The sequence below is a fragment of the Limanda limanda genome, chromosome 21 (assembly GCF_963576545.1).
Source record: "Limanda limanda chromosome 21, fLimLim1.1, whole genome shotgun sequence".
Taxonomy (NCBI): domain Eukaryota; kingdom Metazoa; phylum Chordata; class Actinopteri; order Pleuronectiformes; family Pleuronectidae; genus Limanda; species Limanda limanda.
Window position 1 is genome coordinate 6164441 of NC_083656.1, and position 15627 is coordinate 6180067.

General features: G+C 41.8%; 2 protein-coding genes across 3 annotated transcripts; both read left to right on the forward strand.

Moving 5' to 3' along the window:
* Positions 1-4286, forward strand: atxn7l3b (ataxin 7 like 3b). 2 transcript variants are annotated; one of them, XM_061095187.1, is made up of 9 exons: positions 1-69; positions 581-626; positions 721-831; positions 1720-1852; positions 1965-2136; positions 2578-2678; positions 2776-2798; positions 2937-2982; positions 3278-4286. In XM_061095187.1, the coding sequence occupies exons 3-9, from the start codon at positions 781-783 to the stop codon at positions 3355-3357; spliced, it is 606 nt and encodes a 201-aa protein (XP_060951170.1). In that variant the 5' UTR covers positions 1-69; positions 581-626; positions 721-780; the 3' UTR covers positions 3358-4286. The 2 variants fall into 2 exon arrangements, with proteins under 2 accessions (XP_060951170.1, XP_060951171.1); XM_061095188.1 differs by lacking the exon at positions 1-69 and adding an exon at positions 107-245.
* Positions 4287-5763: 1477 nt separating this feature from the next.
* On the forward strand, positions 5764-13256 carry smarcd2 (SWI/SNF related, matrix associated, actin dependent regulator of chromatin, subfamily d, member 2). The gene is made up of 13 exons (XM_061095171.1): positions 5764-6326; positions 7265-7464; positions 8917-8959; positions 9063-9185; positions 9792-9911; positions 10556-10651; positions 11006-11107; positions 11248-11409; positions 11598-11695; positions 11842-11977; positions 12179-12301; positions 12468-12569; positions 12697-13256. The coding sequence occupies exons 1-13, from the start codon at positions 6171-6173 to the stop codon at positions 12748-12750; spliced, it is 1515 nt and encodes a 504-aa protein (XP_060951154.1). The 5' UTR covers positions 5764-6170; the 3' UTR covers positions 12751-13256.
* Positions 13257-15627: the final 2371 nt, after the last annotated feature.

Below are 15627 nucleotides of genomic sequence, written 5' to 3' on the forward strand. Positions count from 1 at the left end.
GTCGTCGTGTTGCAATCGATTACTACTGCCTGCTCTCTCTGACGTCAAGATGGACGCCTGCCGAAACAGGTAAATAAACACAATTAGTGGTTTAGCGGGGCAGTGATTGAAGGTTTCCCCGGCGCCGAGGCCTTGTATCCCGGGACTCGAGCCTCGTGTGTGTGTCTCCTCTCCCCCGCTTCGCTGACGGTTTGTCCCGGGGAGCTGGGAGCCGGACAGCCGCAGTGCAGCAGCGGCAGATCCCGGTTCGTGGATCAAACCCTTTAATGATTTCCTCCCAACAACCAGAACTTCCAGCTACAGCCCAACACACCGCTTCGTTATGCCTGTCCTCAGCCCTCTGTCCTCGGGTTAGCTTGTAGCTGTAGCCGCGGAGCTCCCGGTGGTCTGGGAGCCGGAGAACCCGCTGCTCCTCCCCGCTAACCCCTGCTCCTTCTCGGCTCCTCGGGGCTATTCACACCCGTGCTCTTTGTTTTCGAGCTCCAGGCTACAGCTGCCTCCATTGAACCCACAAGGAGCAGCCAGCACCCGGGTTGTTAACGGTTAACAGTTATATTGTGTTCTTTTGTGTTATTCGCAGGTTATAACGAGGGAAGCGGCTCCTCTGCAGTGTTCAACGTGCATTTGTGAGTAGCTGCATCGCATTACACGTTGCACCACACACCCAGGACGAACCAGGGATTCTAACCCCTGCACCGTGTGTTTGCCCCCCTGCTGCAGCCCCTGTCCGGCGGTACAGCATGACCACAGCAGCGGCGGCTCATCTCAGACTTCTGGCAAATGAAAATGGAGGAGGTTTCAATGTCCAGCCTGGACAACAGCAAGCTGGAGGTACGGTGGAGTCAACAAGGCTGCAGCCTGCTGGCATCTGCAGAGACACAACAGGATGCTGCAGGATGCTCACCCAGGGGAGAGGGACACTCAGATCAAGATGCTTTCTTCTCCTGGAGTCATAACTGAGCTCAATTTGACATCAGTGTGAGATTTAGATGGTTTTCCTTCCTCTGGTCACAGACCGATCATTATTTAAGATCTTGTCTGCGTGGGGGTTTTCTCCAGATATGTCCAACGACATGCAGATGGAGGGTTCGGTTAATTGGAGACTCAAAATCCTGCGACCTGTCCAGGGTGCACACCACCTCTCGTCCAGTGTCAGCTTGGATTGGCTCCAACCCAATTAAACAAGATAAGCTGTATAGATAATGGATGGATGAAATTAAGACTCTGTTCTCATACTTCTTACATTTAGCTCCTGAGAATTAGCCGTCCTCTTGTCCATCCTTATTTAAGATCTTAGGCTATATTTGGTAGTTTTTCCTCACTCTAGTTGAGGGCTAAGGACACAAGGATGTCAAATTTTCTTAAGCCACATGACACAAATTGTGATTTGTATGGGCTGTACCAAAACAATGGATTGATTGGCTGCAGCCCGCCTACGACCCTTAAAAGATAAACAGTGCCTCAGATACTTATTTAAATTCTCCAAACCCCCCTCCACAAATCATTATATGTCTCAAATTGTCTTTTGCGACAGGTTAAGGAGAAACAGATCGGAATTTAGCTATCTTCAAATAAGAGGCTGATTTATTTCGCACCAGACAAGAAAAGACAGTTGTCCTTCTCCTCTGGACAGACAGCATAAACACAAACACAGATGATCCCTTTATGTGTCCTGGCTTTACTTTACTCGTGTCTGCTTCCTGATTCCTCCCCTGGCAGGGCCTAGCTCAGGACATCCTGTCTGACCTGGTGGAGGATGCATGCCTGGGTCTTTGCTTCGACGTCCACCGGGCCGTCAAGCAGGGTTATTTTTTCCTGGATGACACGGACCAAGAAAGCATGAGGGACTTTGGTGAGCATGAAGTCATTCTCTCTCCCTCAACCGGAGGAGTAAATCCTATTTATTTGTATTTCTCAGCCACCTACACGGATCGTTGTTTCAGTATTTTGCCTTTAATTTCCAGAAATCGTGGACCAGCCGGGACTTGACGTGTTTGGCCAGGTGTACAACCAGTGGAAAAACAAAGAGTGTGTTTGTCCCAACTGCAGCCGAAGCATCGCCGCGTCCCGCTTCGCCCCGCACCTGGAGAAATGTCTAGGCATGGGACGCAACAGCAGCCGTATAGCCAACCGCAGGTAATGTGAAAGTACATCTGTCCCAACAGCTTAACCCTGAGATATTGCTGTGGATTCACGTTAAGAAACAAAAAAAACAGTACAGGCTCATAGCGGGTTTGCTTCACTAAACTGGATTCTGGCTGTTTGACGCTGCTTCTTTTGTTCCTGAGATCAATAAAAAAATCCCCCTCCTGCTGTGAGCATGAAAATAAAGATGTGCCAGCTATTAAATAATGCACATAGAAGGTATTCATGTGGAGGAGGTGTTATCACTCTCTGTCTCTATGTGAATTTGTGCTAGTTTTCCTTGTACGTTACAAAATAGAAAACAATCTTGGAGACTAATGCAAATGTAGCTGAGATAAAAAAAGAAGCTTGTATTAATAATAAAACTGTGAGTAAGCCAGTTGTTGAATGTGTGTGTGTGTGTGTTGTGTCCTGTTCTTTCCTCTTCTATAGAATAGTCACTGGTAATAACACAAACAACAAATCAGAGAGTGACCAAGAGGACAATGATGACGTCAATGATAATGACTGGTCTTATGGGGCAGAGAAGAAAGGTGATGCACAAACGCAATGGATGTTATCTGCTGAATGTTGGACATATTTGAAATTACTTTGAAATATCTAAAAATGAATCTTCTCTATCTTTTACAGCTAAGAAAAGGAAATCTGAGAAGGTACGTTGTATTTTTGCCTATAAAAACCATCACAATTGACACAACAAATGTTATATTAGAACATCGAGAATATTATTCATTGATCAAGATTTTTCTTGGCAAACTAATATTTATTTTTAACCCTTTTTTTCACCTCAGAATCCAAACTCACCCAGAAGATCCAAATCATTCAAGCATAAGAGCAGTAAGTAGACAACGCTAAACTTGTTCTTGTCAACAGGTTTACAGTTTGTGTACCTCAGTGCTTGTCCTCGTTTAGTTTGAATCACACTGTACTTAAGACAGCCACTGTGGAAATAGTTAAACCAGGAAATCAAGGTGTGAAAAGACTAAACACACAATTATGCCTCCATTCTCCTGTTGGAAACATGGGACATGATCTGCAAGTTCAAACTACATTACTACCAACGGGCTATGATATAATACTTTTGACATTGGATCTATTTCAACTGCTGATCTGAACTCTTTCTCTCCCTCAGGCATGATGGGTCCCAGACGTCGGATGGACAACCAGGAGAGTCCGCGCATGCTAATGAAAGATGAGGCATTCCCTCAATAACACACTCAGCCACAAATACACGTTCTCTTGCCATCATGTGTGTGTGTGTGTGGTGTGCACGTACCCACACACACTCAAGCACGGGGAGACCAACAACACTTCACCTTTGGTTCTTAATCATGTGATATCAATGGACATTTATGGTGTTCGCTGCTCTGCAGAAGCAGTCCAGACCTCCTACTGTATACTTGACAGATTTTATTTTTCTTCCACAAAGTCATTGTACCAACACTCATTTTATTTTTGTTGAGTTAGTTTCTTTTTTTTTTATGGCTGCAGTCCCAAATAATAAATATCAGCGCACACGATTTGACTGCACAGAAGTAGATTGTGTTGTAAATGCATCCAAGGGCCCGAACACAGGGTTTGCACAGGGAACACACAATATGTTGTTTCTTAAAACACACAAACAATTAGGCATTAGGTGTAGTTAACGTTTCATCACCTGTTTAAAAAAAAGATCTCATTCTTTGAAAAAAAATTACGTCAAAGACAATCTTTGTAAATTGTTTGTCTTTTTGTTTTCACATTCATCGTCAGGCTCGGAGCTCTCCCGTTGAATTGTAACCCAGTATGTGTGGGAGTGTGTTGTGTGTGTGTGTGTGTGAGAGAGAAAGAGAAAAATAATGGCTTGTCATTCACCTGTGGAAACTTGTTGAAAGTGTTCAGTAAATGAACCCCTAATTGTACAAGCAGGTATTTACTTCAGAAAGCAGCAGGTTTCTTTTGATTTTTGTTTTTTTTTGGTGGATAGACCGGCTGGTTTTCTGGCATTGAAATGATGTGTTCGTATCATGTGTTTACATTGTAAAGGGTGACATGTATCCTTTTTGTGTGACGTGTTAGTGTAAATATTCCAATAGTTGAATTGCTGCTATCATGGCTCAGTTTGTTTCATCTGTCTAGCATAATAAATGATTTGTTACCTCTCCCATGGTCGTGTGCTGAATTGAACCCTTGCTCTGCTCTGACTGGAGTTTGATGGACGTGACACAATAACTTCAGAGGCTCTGCCCGTGTAGTTTGACTGAATAACCAACAGGAGGTGCTGTAGATCAAGTGATTGGGTGTGAGTTAACTCGAGTTGTGTGTGTTGCATGAGACAGTAAACACTGAACAGATGGAAAACACAACTCGTGGTTAAAACAGTTTGAGCTTTGTCATCTGAGTTTTTAGTTCACAACTGTAAACAGCCGGGGGCGTCTTCCTACAGTTTTATTTCTGGGTTCTGTTAAAGGTGTGTGTGTGGGTGTGCGTGTGTGGGTGTGTGTGTGGACGGAGGCGTTGGGCAAAAGGGCTTGAAAACAAACCCGTCATGGCCTTGTAGTTTGCAGGATGTATCGCAATAGTGTTGAACCACATGCTCTGCAAATGGGACATATTACAAAATTGATTCATCTGATATGAATCATGTGATTCTGCTCATATCGAAAGAATGAGAGACATGCTTATACATTTATGAATGATCCTTTTGCGTCTGTCTCTTTTATGATTTGAGCTCAACCCTCCTTAAACCTAAATTCAGTTATAGCTGGAACTCTCATAACTTTATTTACAGTTACTGTTGTAAACGCGTCTCTGCAGAAAACCTCCCGCTTGTGTGAAGGACAAACTCTGGGTAAACTCAGAAGCCAATTCTCCGGGTTCTACCTGGAGGTCATGTCTGAAAACGCCCTATGAGGCCAAAGGTCATCCCTAGTCCCCTTATGGACCCCTGCTGTGAGGCAGTTACCAAAGAAGCCCCAGGGCCCTTGACAATCTGCAAATTACAATCTAAAAGTACAACATGACCTGAGGCAGGTCCTGTATTGTTGTTGATTCATGCCTTTTTGAGTTTTTAAGACCTACAGGTACATTTACAGCATCTTCTTTCCCACACAGTGATATTCCTGCTTAAAGCTGGATTTAAACCTCCAGTGTCACATCATTTTTCCTGCACAGGAGTAACTGGTGTGTATCTGAGCACGATGACGTTTCCATACATGTTCTGTTGACACAGTTTCTATAGCAGGAACGTGGAGGTTACAGGGTTTGTGTGTAAACCCTGGAGCCAAGTTGTGGTGTAAACATGAACTCAGGAGTATTTTTCATTTCGCCCGAGGACACACAAACAGGTCCATCCAGTCTGTTATGGCAGTTTTGATAATGAGGCTCCAAGTTCCGTGTAGAGTTTGAGCGGGCCACACAAATAACAGATCACTGTCACCTCATAGAAACACATGGGAATAGGTTGACTGGGCTCATTCTCATTGGGTAACACACAAGTTCAGTAAAAAAGTAAGTCTCTTGTTTAAGTTTGTTCACATCCAGAGGAGAAACAACCAGAGAGACCGAGCAGAACCCAAACTTCCGACACATGTGAATGCAGCACCCAGTGTTGTGTGTGTGTTGTGTGTGTGTGTTAGTGTAGGGGGGGCAGTTTGACGCTTTAACTGGGGGTTTTAGTCGCTGTCCCAGTTTGTGGTTATCATGTTTTTTCCGTTATTCACCGGGAACTAGCTGTTCGTCTCCCGCCATGTTCTGGTTCAGCGACGTCGGGAGGAGGTGACGAGACCAGGCCGCCTTCCAGGTGCCCATGAGCCAGGCAGCAGCAGCAGCAGCAGACCCCGGAACTCGCAGCGTTAGCAGCTAACGCTAGCTCGCTGTTTGTGTGACAGGCTGTTCCTGCTGTCAAACCAGAAACTCGCCCCCGCTGACAGAGCTTGTTTCCCCGCTGTTCTCTCCACGACGTCTCACCCCCCCTGCAGCTGAAGCTTCAACCCCTTCCCACCGCGGAGTCTCCGTCACTTTTCACCCACTTGTGGAGCCGGAGGATGGCGTCGAGGGGAGGCTTCCCTGGTCCCCCGATGAATCCGGGTGTGAGCCCCATGGGCGGCGGGCACCCAGCGGGCATGAGGATGGCCGGAATGCAGCAGCAGGCTCCGGCGGGATTCCCCCGGAGCATGGGCGGCTCTGCCCACTACCTCCAGGTCGGTGCCCGGCTCCTTCTGTCCGTGTTTAACATGTTTATGTGACTTTTTTATTGACTGCGGTAAGTTGTTAAAACACACTTTAATGTTTTAAGAGTAAAAAAACCTCATAAATCCAGTTATAATAAGTCAAACAAATTAAAAAAAAACATCCGCCTCATCAATCATTAAATATCAAAGTGACACTACTTCCGCATTTGATTCTTCCTGTAATCACTCACTGCTTCTAATATTACTACGTTGATTACTTGTTATAATTATAATTATTATTATTAGTAGTAATACTAGTATTTTTAGTAAGATATACATAAATATCGATTCAAGTGTCTGAAACATTTTAATTTGATTCAAAATACTATCACACATTATTTTTTGAGTGTGTGTGTGTGTGCATGTGTCTAAAAAGTGAGAATCACGTGGCCTCCTGTCAGTTAATGTTCTAAAACAAAAGTAAGTTTTATTATCCCCCCCATCCGGCTTCACCTCCTCCATCTAGCAGATCACATGCATTATTGTTGTTGTGGTGGTTTTCAGTTGGAGCCATATGGGGTCAGACATATGCTTTTGAATGAGGGGGGGCGACGACGACGACGAAACAGATTGAAGAAGGGGTGCAGCAGAGGAAATTAGCTCAAATGTTTAAGGAATGATCTTAAACATCACATTCAAACAGAGATAAAATATATATTATAACCACATTAGGTCTGTAAAAAGCATGTCAATGTTTTGCATTACTTTTACCCCGATATTATTGATATGTTATGAGTTTGCATGACCCAGCAATCGAATTATTGTGGGCCTCCATTTAATTATCTATTAAAGATAAGTAAAGGGATCTGGAAAGAGAAATTCGATTTGTACACAGCGATGTGTATTTTTTATAGCACTTCTTCTTATTCTTGTGATTGTGAAATCAACCTCCATCCTTTTGTCTCTAGCGCCCAGGGATGCCCCCCGGCAGGATCGGGGGCCCCATGGGGTCAATGGGGAGCCAGCTGCCTGGTCCCTCTTATGGGAACATGCCCATGCGGCCGGGCATGGGGCCTCCGAGCATGGACGCCTCGAGGAAGCGGTTCCTTCATCAGCATCAACAACACCAGCACCAGCAAGAGGCGCTGGGAGGAGGCCACAGACGAGGGTAAACTGGAGAGAAGTGAGAGTGTCTGTGTGAGGGAAGGAGAAGTAAGGGAGAGGAACATTGACCAAGACAGCTTGATGCCAAATGGAGGATTTCATATCTTATGAATATTTCTTTAATTTAAAGAAGGTGCAACATATAGGTCTTTTTTTATTATATTTTCAAGTTTTGTAGTACGAGCCCTTTAAATTTTCAACCAAATATTTGTCCTTTTTCATAACGTAGACACAGAAAACCTAATTATCTGATTTTGAAGGACTACAACAAACAACTGGTGTAAATCCACTTCTTTATAATATTGTTATTTTGATATTAATGGCTCCAGAGGATCATGGACAGTTAAACAGGCTGCTGTGTAAAGAGAGAAGTGACATTATGAAACTGGGTGTTCCATATGACCATGTTTGCAACACAATTTGTAATAAACAGGATTATTCTGACCTAACGGTTAATAACCTTAACAAGGACAACACCTACAGGAAGGCTTTAACATTTAAAATTTTACTTTTTCTTGTAGTTTGTGTGCTTTGAAGATTTATATAACATATATGATCAAGTGTAGGGTAAAATTAATTAAAATTAAAGCTCATAGTAAAACAGAAAGTCAACCATCATGTCTTGTGAATGTATATTTTTATGCATGATATCACAGTAGTAACATCGTCCCAGTCATAAATAGAAGAACTGCTATATTTTCCCGCTGTAGTTCATTGACATTAAAACAACGCTGCTCTTTATAGTTGTTTCTGTACTGTACTGTTGCTGTTCTCAGATCAGATCACACGTGGATCGGAGCATCTCATGACTGACATTTGCCTTCAAAGCAGCAGACACACGAGCAGATATTTCTGACTTCAGTGACGCCACGCTCATAGATGTGGCGAGTCATGATGCGAGGCAGCGTTTAAAGTTTTTTATCCACAATGATCCTCTTGTTTTAAAGGCTTATTTCATGACAACAGATCTCAGTATATAAGGATTCACGAGCCACAAGGCTTGAAGCAACATCCTAAATTCTCATTAGAAAGGGGCGAAATTCAATTTAGTCATAATGAGGGGGAACTGTGTAATTTAATTTCAGAAACAGAAGCGCTCTTATGAAGTCGATAGCGATGATAACTGGGAGCCTGAGGTGCTTGTTCGGGGAGTTAATGAAGAGAAAGCAGCGGCCAAGATTTTGTTATTGCACTTTGAAGTTTTCACAAATTATTATCGAATGAAGTGAATAGGGTCTTTCGGTTAGCCCTGTGTTAGTCCGGTATCTGCCAGTGAGTCAGTAATTGGTCAATGAAGGTCATATTTTAAAGAGGGCTAATGCTAAATGACGAGACAAAATTGACAACACAGTACAGAACGTCCTCGTCTAATTAAATCCAATTATCCTTGGATTTTTAGAAAAAGCTTGTTTTTACTTTGGAAATCCTCACATTTCATGTTTTCTGTGTGATTCAGAGCAAAAAGACGCAAAATGGCAGATAAGGTTCTCCCGCAAAGGGTAAGAAGCTTTTCATCTCCTGATTCATGTGTTGGATGGAACCAGTTTACCTTGAGTTGTCTGTAATTACTTGTAACTTAACATCCTATCACGTTCTCTTTAGATTAGAGACCTGGTCCCTGAATCCCAGGCCTACATGGACCTCTTGGCCTTTGAGAGGAAACTGGATCAGACCATTGCCCGGAAGCGCATGGAGATTCAGGAAGCCATCAAGAAGCCTATAATGGTATCTTTTCATAATAGTGCATTATCAATAAGGACATTTAATAACATGTTTCAGTTAATCTGGTGACACGTGGTTACAGGAGAGGAGCAGTGGGTGTGGATTCATTCCACAGCAAACACTTTCTAAAGCAGCTCCTTTGTCAGAAATACAACAGAAGAGCAACTGATGTATCCATTTACAGTGCAGCCAAACAAGTATTTTAATAAAGACGTCAGTCAACAATAATGTGGTCGGCCCACAATAAAAGCCTCTCTGTTTTCCAGCAGCTGGATTTTTGTAATGTGAAGCAGCAGCAGTAGGAACTTTGCATTAGCTGTAACTTGATATCATTTCATGAAAGAGAAAGAGCGAGGCAGGTTTGGGATTATAACAGTGATGCTGGATCATATGCAAGCATCATTTTCAGTGAATCCTTTATGGGTAGAAATTCAGCATACAGTGTTTTCTATAACTTATAATAATTTTAAAAGACCCATTTCCGTGTGCAGTTAAACAAAATGCCTTCTTGCTAAATTATTCTGATTTGAATTTCTCATAGATCGTTTTAACTTGAGAACCACTGTTTTTTACTGGAACTAATGATGCATCTGTTTGTTCGTCTCGCAGCAAAAACGCAAACTCAGGATCTACATTTCCAACACATACACACCCAGCAAGCCCGAGGGTGAGGACGCAGAGAAGGTGTCGTCCTGGGAGCTGCGAGTGGAGGGAAAGCTTCTGGAGGAAGTATGTGAACAACACGGCCGTTACATATGAACATATTTCTCGCCCTGTTTCACAATTGTCTACCCGTGGTCTGACTCCCAAGTATTTTGGTCTCTGGTTCTGTGTTTCTGAAAACTTCACAGTCACTCAGCTCCGGTTGGCCCGAGTCCTTGGCTCAACCACGCAACCAGATGTGTGTTTGCAGCTCTGCTCGCTCCACCTCACAACTCCTGACATACACACACATGCTCTCACACACACAGACTCATGTTCTTTTTGAGACAAGGAATTGAAACCATTGGCCTCTACATACCAAGCGCTGACATGCCTCCCCTCCCTCCATCAGTTCCAGCTCAACTCATTGTGTCGTCTGGGACCACATGAAGGATCCTTTTTTTCTTTCTCTCTGTTAATGTTTCTCCCCTGGCTCTTTGGGCCAGGCATGCGTAGGAGGGGTTTTTGCATGGAGAAACTGAAAAAGAACCAATGTGAGGGAAGGAGTTAAAGGGGTCGTGTTGTGCAAACAGTTTCGCTGGGCAGGGGAGAGGGTGGGGGTGCAACAGCTTTTTCTAGTTGTCTCCAGTTGACAGAGTCCAATAAGCACACACAGTTACCAATCGTGTTGCTCTCTTTTCTCACTCTTTTCACACACTTTGTTATTCTAGACCGGCAAGCAGAAGAGGAAGTTCTCCTCTTTCTTCAAGAGCCTGGTGATTGAGCTCGAGAAGGAGCTCTATGGACCCGACAACCACTTAGTAGAGGTATTACAAAATGACACAAGTATTTGATCATGGCACATAGACACACACAAGTGGAGCTCAGATGGAATCAATCAAAATTTGGAGCACTTCCTTTTTGAGCCAGTGTGGGAGAGAGAGAGAGAGCAAGAATTCTTGAATGCCTTCTATTTTAATTAATTCCACAGATAGTATTAAACCAGAACCTTTTCAGAAAACATTTTGATTGTATTTTTGCCTGAAAGTTGTTTTGACATTTTTAATATAACTGTAGAAATAGTGGGCTGTTTTATATTTGATACATTTTATCGAAGTGGACAAAATAAAAAAGAAGTTAGTAGATATTTTAATAATTTAATTTTTTGTTATATCTAACAGTGGCATAGAATGCCCACTACTCAGGAGACGGATGGTTTCCAGGTTAAAAGACCTGGTGATGTGAATGTTAAATGCACTCTTCTGCTCATGCTCGACCACCAGGTATGTGCACATGCACCCACACAGTAACACTAACACACAAACCAGTTATCAGTTACCAGTTGTATCCCTGGCTTGTACGAGCTGGTCCAACTATTTCCCACTAACTTTGTCTCTGGCCGAATCCCTTCTTTTTTTCTCAGCCCCCCCAGTACAAACTGGATCCACGGCTGGCTCGTCTGCTGGGTGTGCACACGCAGACCCGGGCCAGCATCATGCAAGCCCTCTGGCTCTATATCAAGAACAACAAGCTGCAGGATGGTCATGAGAAGGAGTACATCAACTGCAACCGCTATTTCAGACAAGTACTGCAATATTTTCTTATGTCTTTAATAGATGGCACAGTGATGGAGAGACAGGAAACAGAGAGGAGGGGAGTGATGTGGGCCAGCTGGCTTTTGTAATGTTTCAGTTTTTGTGGAGATGAAGCGATAGCAAATCTTTATTTTTGACATGTCCGACATTATCTGTTCTCTAACCCTTTTTTCTTCAGATCTTCAGTTGTCCTCGCATGAGGTTCGCTGAGATTCCCATGAAACTGGCGGGCCTGCTGCAGCATCCTGACCCCATCATCATCAATCATGTCATTAGGTAAGGGAGTGTGGATCATTATCTCTCTTCCTCTGGGTTTGTTCATGTGTGAATCATGCTGTTAAAAGTTGCAGTCAACCTCACCCATGTGTTACTACAGTCCTGCTTAATGTCTGTCTTGCTGTCCGTGTGTCATCTGCGAGCAGTGTGGACCCCACAGATCAGAAGAAGACAGCTTGCTATGACATAGATGTGGAGGTGGACGATCCACTCAAAGGCCAAATGAACAGTTTCTTGTCCTCAACAACCAACCAACAGGAAATTGCTTCTCTGGAGATGAAGGTAAGGGCCAATCTGTGATACCTGCATTGTAGAAGAATTCTTATACACACAATGTTAAAGCCCTATGAGACGAATTGTTATTTGTGAATGTGGGCTTTACAAATAAACTTGATTGATTGATTGATTGATTATAAAAGGGGGAGGGGGAGTTTGTTAAAGGTGCATTTACCAATTACTGTGCTATGGCTGTGTTCACTACAGATCCACGAGACCATTGAGTACATTAACCAGCTGAAGACAGAGAGAGACTTTATGCTGAGCTTCAGCAATAAACCACAGGACTTCATCCAGGACTGGCTCAAGTCTCAGAGCAGAGATCTGAAGGTAAGCATGCTCACCTGCGCTTCTGGTAACACAAACAGAATAAATAAATACTTATTTAAAACAGAGGTTCAGTTATCAGTTGGAAGCCAAAACAATATTTAACCAACGAAGCAGTATAATTACATTTGTAGTCATATGTTAGATAATACATTTCTTTTTTCACCAGGTGATGACGGATGTGACAGGAAACCCAGAGGAGGAGAGGAAGACGGAGTTCTACCAGGCGCCCTGGGTACCAGAGGCAGTGGGCAGATACGTTTACTCCAAAGTAAGGAATTACAGAGCCTGATGCACCGCTGTATGCTAAATGAATAATTTATTATGAGGGTTCAGCAGATTTGTTATTGGTTGTAACTGTGCACTGGTCTGAACTGATATCACTTCTATGTTTTCAGGTGCAACAGAGGCGACAGGAGCTGGAGCAGGTGCTGGGGATCCGACTCACCTAAATATTTACATATTCCAGAGGAGCCACAGCCAACTCGATTTCACACTTCAAATGTTAACCTTTTTCTTTTACATTGGAATTAGCTTCGGAAAGACACAAGCTAATGTTGCAGCTTAAGTGTTCACTACGACATCCTCGCCGACGTGAAATGAGAAGTGGGAATTTGTACATGTTCCTTTTGTTGTTGCCATTGATACTCGTTTAAAAAGAAAGTTTAAGGGACTAAAGAGGTTATTTCCATGTCCTTAATAACATGTTTGCCTTGCATTGTCTGTGAGATTGAGCCTTTCAAATACTCTTTGCCTTGTTTTGCAGTATATTTTCTCTATGGTACATTATGCTTAGCACATTGTAAGCATTGCTGCTGTTGACGTGGTTTTCACCGTCACTTTGTCGCTATTCTGAACGGGGCTCTGTTTACTTTCATATTTGAAAGCCATAATCTTTCGATAGGAAGAAAAAAAACTGATGTCTGGTAACATCTCAGTAAAGAAGAATTTGCAGACATGTTTGAATTACTTCATTATTATATATCCATGTATTCAAAAGTATATCTTGAATGTTTTTGATTTTATCCTTTAAAAAATCCAGCAGTTCATAATATGTCTTGAGCCTTAGATAAGAAGCTTTTAAAGCCAATTGTAGTTCCGCGGGTGTTGGTCCTTTTTATATCAGTGGATGTGTCATTTTAAATGCTTTGTAAGAAACAGGGATTTCCTGGAAAGCTCGACTCTGGGAAAGATTGAGCTTCTAATTTGTACAAAGACAAGATTCTTACTCTGTTGAGCTGTAATTCAGCAATTGTTTTTACTTCTTGAATGTTTACATGCTGTTTTCATTTGTTTTTTTGGGGTGGGGGGGTTGCATTGTTTTAATGCCAGGAAGAGGAATGGTGGATGGGTGTTTGGGTTTGAAGGGTTTCTCCTTTGACATCCACCTCCCAGGAAGCTTAACTGGTGATTGTAGCTTGTCAAACTAAACAATGCAACACATTATGGTGTACAGTTCATTGTTTCATGTCTTTACTTTTCATTGAAATGCTATTTTCTTAAGGTTTTATATGAAAATATTTCCAGCGCTTCTCTTGAAACATTCCATGTCAGCAAATACCACTGTGCCTGTTTTGTGACTAAGGCACTTTTGAGAAATTTGTGTACAATGTGTTTTTTTGTACAAGCTCTCTGTTTAATGTTTGCATGTTGTGTACCAATCAAATGGCTTTTATCTTTTCTACATTTGGAGTATTTTATACAATAAATATACTTGCAAATTATTTTTATATTGTCCTTCTTTATGAGTCTATACTCTTATAGTTTAAGAAACGTGTTTATTTGAAATTATACCCATGTTACTGTTTAACAAAATTCATCTAATGTTATAGTTGATATTTTTTACCCTAACCCTAACCCTTATAAATATACTAACAAACCATTTAATATCCATATCGTTTATTTATATATAATAATACATAACAATACAGTTTATAAATGCATATACAGTATATGTATGCATTTATTTCAATATCTCCTACATAATGTACAAATAGTATATATCCTTGTGGAATCATCCTGGACCACTGCATTTTACTCAAGAACAATTATCTACAGATAATATTCCTGTGTGTAGTGAAATGTTGATATTATTAACAAATTCCCTATATTTAATTTTGTATTTAGGGCCCGAGCACTGACATCAAAGGTGTCAGGTGAGACCCTATTTAAATTGTAAGGATTATTATTATTATTATTATTATTCAGGCAAATGAATTGGCTTTTTAAGGGGTTTAACATGCTCAACTTCTTACCAAAATTTGCAGAAAGTTAGAAAGTGGAGAAAATTTATGTATTCTGAAGGAATTTTCAATGGGCGTCGCAAAATGGCTCAACGGTGCCCCCCAAGACCCCCCGAGACCCCCGGAATGTGTTCACATTGACAGATCTTCACAAAAATCAATATACAGGTGTATCATGACCAGACAAACAAAAAAGTCTTTAGGTGCAAGATGGAGATAAAAACTGACTGACAGATTTTTTTTTAATCACACGGTGTGACCGTGGCGTGGCGTCAAAGTTTGATTGCACGCCATTAAAACACGATGTTCTGTAACACGGACATACATGGCCCATGAATCCTTTGATTTCAGTCTTCCTAGATCAAAGGAAACTTTATGTCTTGCAAAGGTCACGTCTCTTTCTCTCTCAGAACTGGTTATTTTTGTTTTTTCAGACAAAAAGCATGCAACGCTTCAAAATGCATGTGCTCGGGTCCACCCAGTGCTGCTTTGCAGCCCTAGAAATTTTAGTTTTATTTATTTTTATTTATCTATACATCTTTATATCTTATTTTTATTATTATTATTGTTGTTATTATTATTTCAATATTGTTTTTCATGGGCATAAATGCAACTAATGATATGGACCAAATTAATGAAATGAAGCTGCTTCGCTTTCAAAAACTTAAATTATTTCTTAAGTGGCTAGTTCCATGGCCAGCTAGAAAAACCGTTAATCTTTCATTTGATTTTGATTCATTTTATTTGACTTAATATTTGTCAGACTAACAGGGACGGCCTATGTTTTATCCCTCTCTAAGATAATAATAGAAAATAAAAAAAGCCTGAATATGTTTAGTTATTATTATTATTATTCAGGCAAATGAATTGGCTTTTTGTTTATCTATTGTTTTATTCTATTTATACTTTCACGTGTTCTCTTGTCTACCTTATTCTGACTCTCTGCTACAGTAACAAGGGGAGTTCCCCAGCATGGGATCAATACACCACACTCATCTCATCTTTACTATAATTAAAGACGAAGGCCTCTCCTCAGGCTGCACAGCCACAGAGCTGTGAGCATGTCGGTGCAGGTTCAGGAGCTCA

Coding starts and splice junctions, on each gene's coding strand:
- atxn7l3b (XM_061095187.1), top strand. CDS start 781: ATGAAAATGGAGGAGGTTTCAATGTCCAGCCTGGACAACAGCAAGCTG. Junction 1,853..1,964: donor AGAAAGCATGAGGGACTTTG/GTGAGCATGAAG, acceptor TTTAATTTCCAG/AAATCGTGGACCAGCCGGGA. Junction 2,983..3,277: donor ATCATTCAAGCATAAGAGCA/GTAAGTAGACAA, acceptor TCTCTCCCTCAG/GCATGATGGGTCCCAGACGT.
- smarcd2 (XM_061095171.1), top strand. CDS start 6,171: ATGGCGTCGAGGGGAGGCTTCCCTGGTCCCCCGATGAATCCGGGTGTG. Junction 11,410..11,597: donor GCAACCGCTATTTCAGACAA/GTACTGCAATAT, acceptor TTTTTTCTTCAG/ATCTTCAGTTGTCCTCGCAT. Junction 11,978..12,178: donor TTGCTTCTCTGGAGATGAAG/GTAAGGGCCAAT, acceptor TGTTCACTACAG/ATCCACGAGACCATTGAGTA.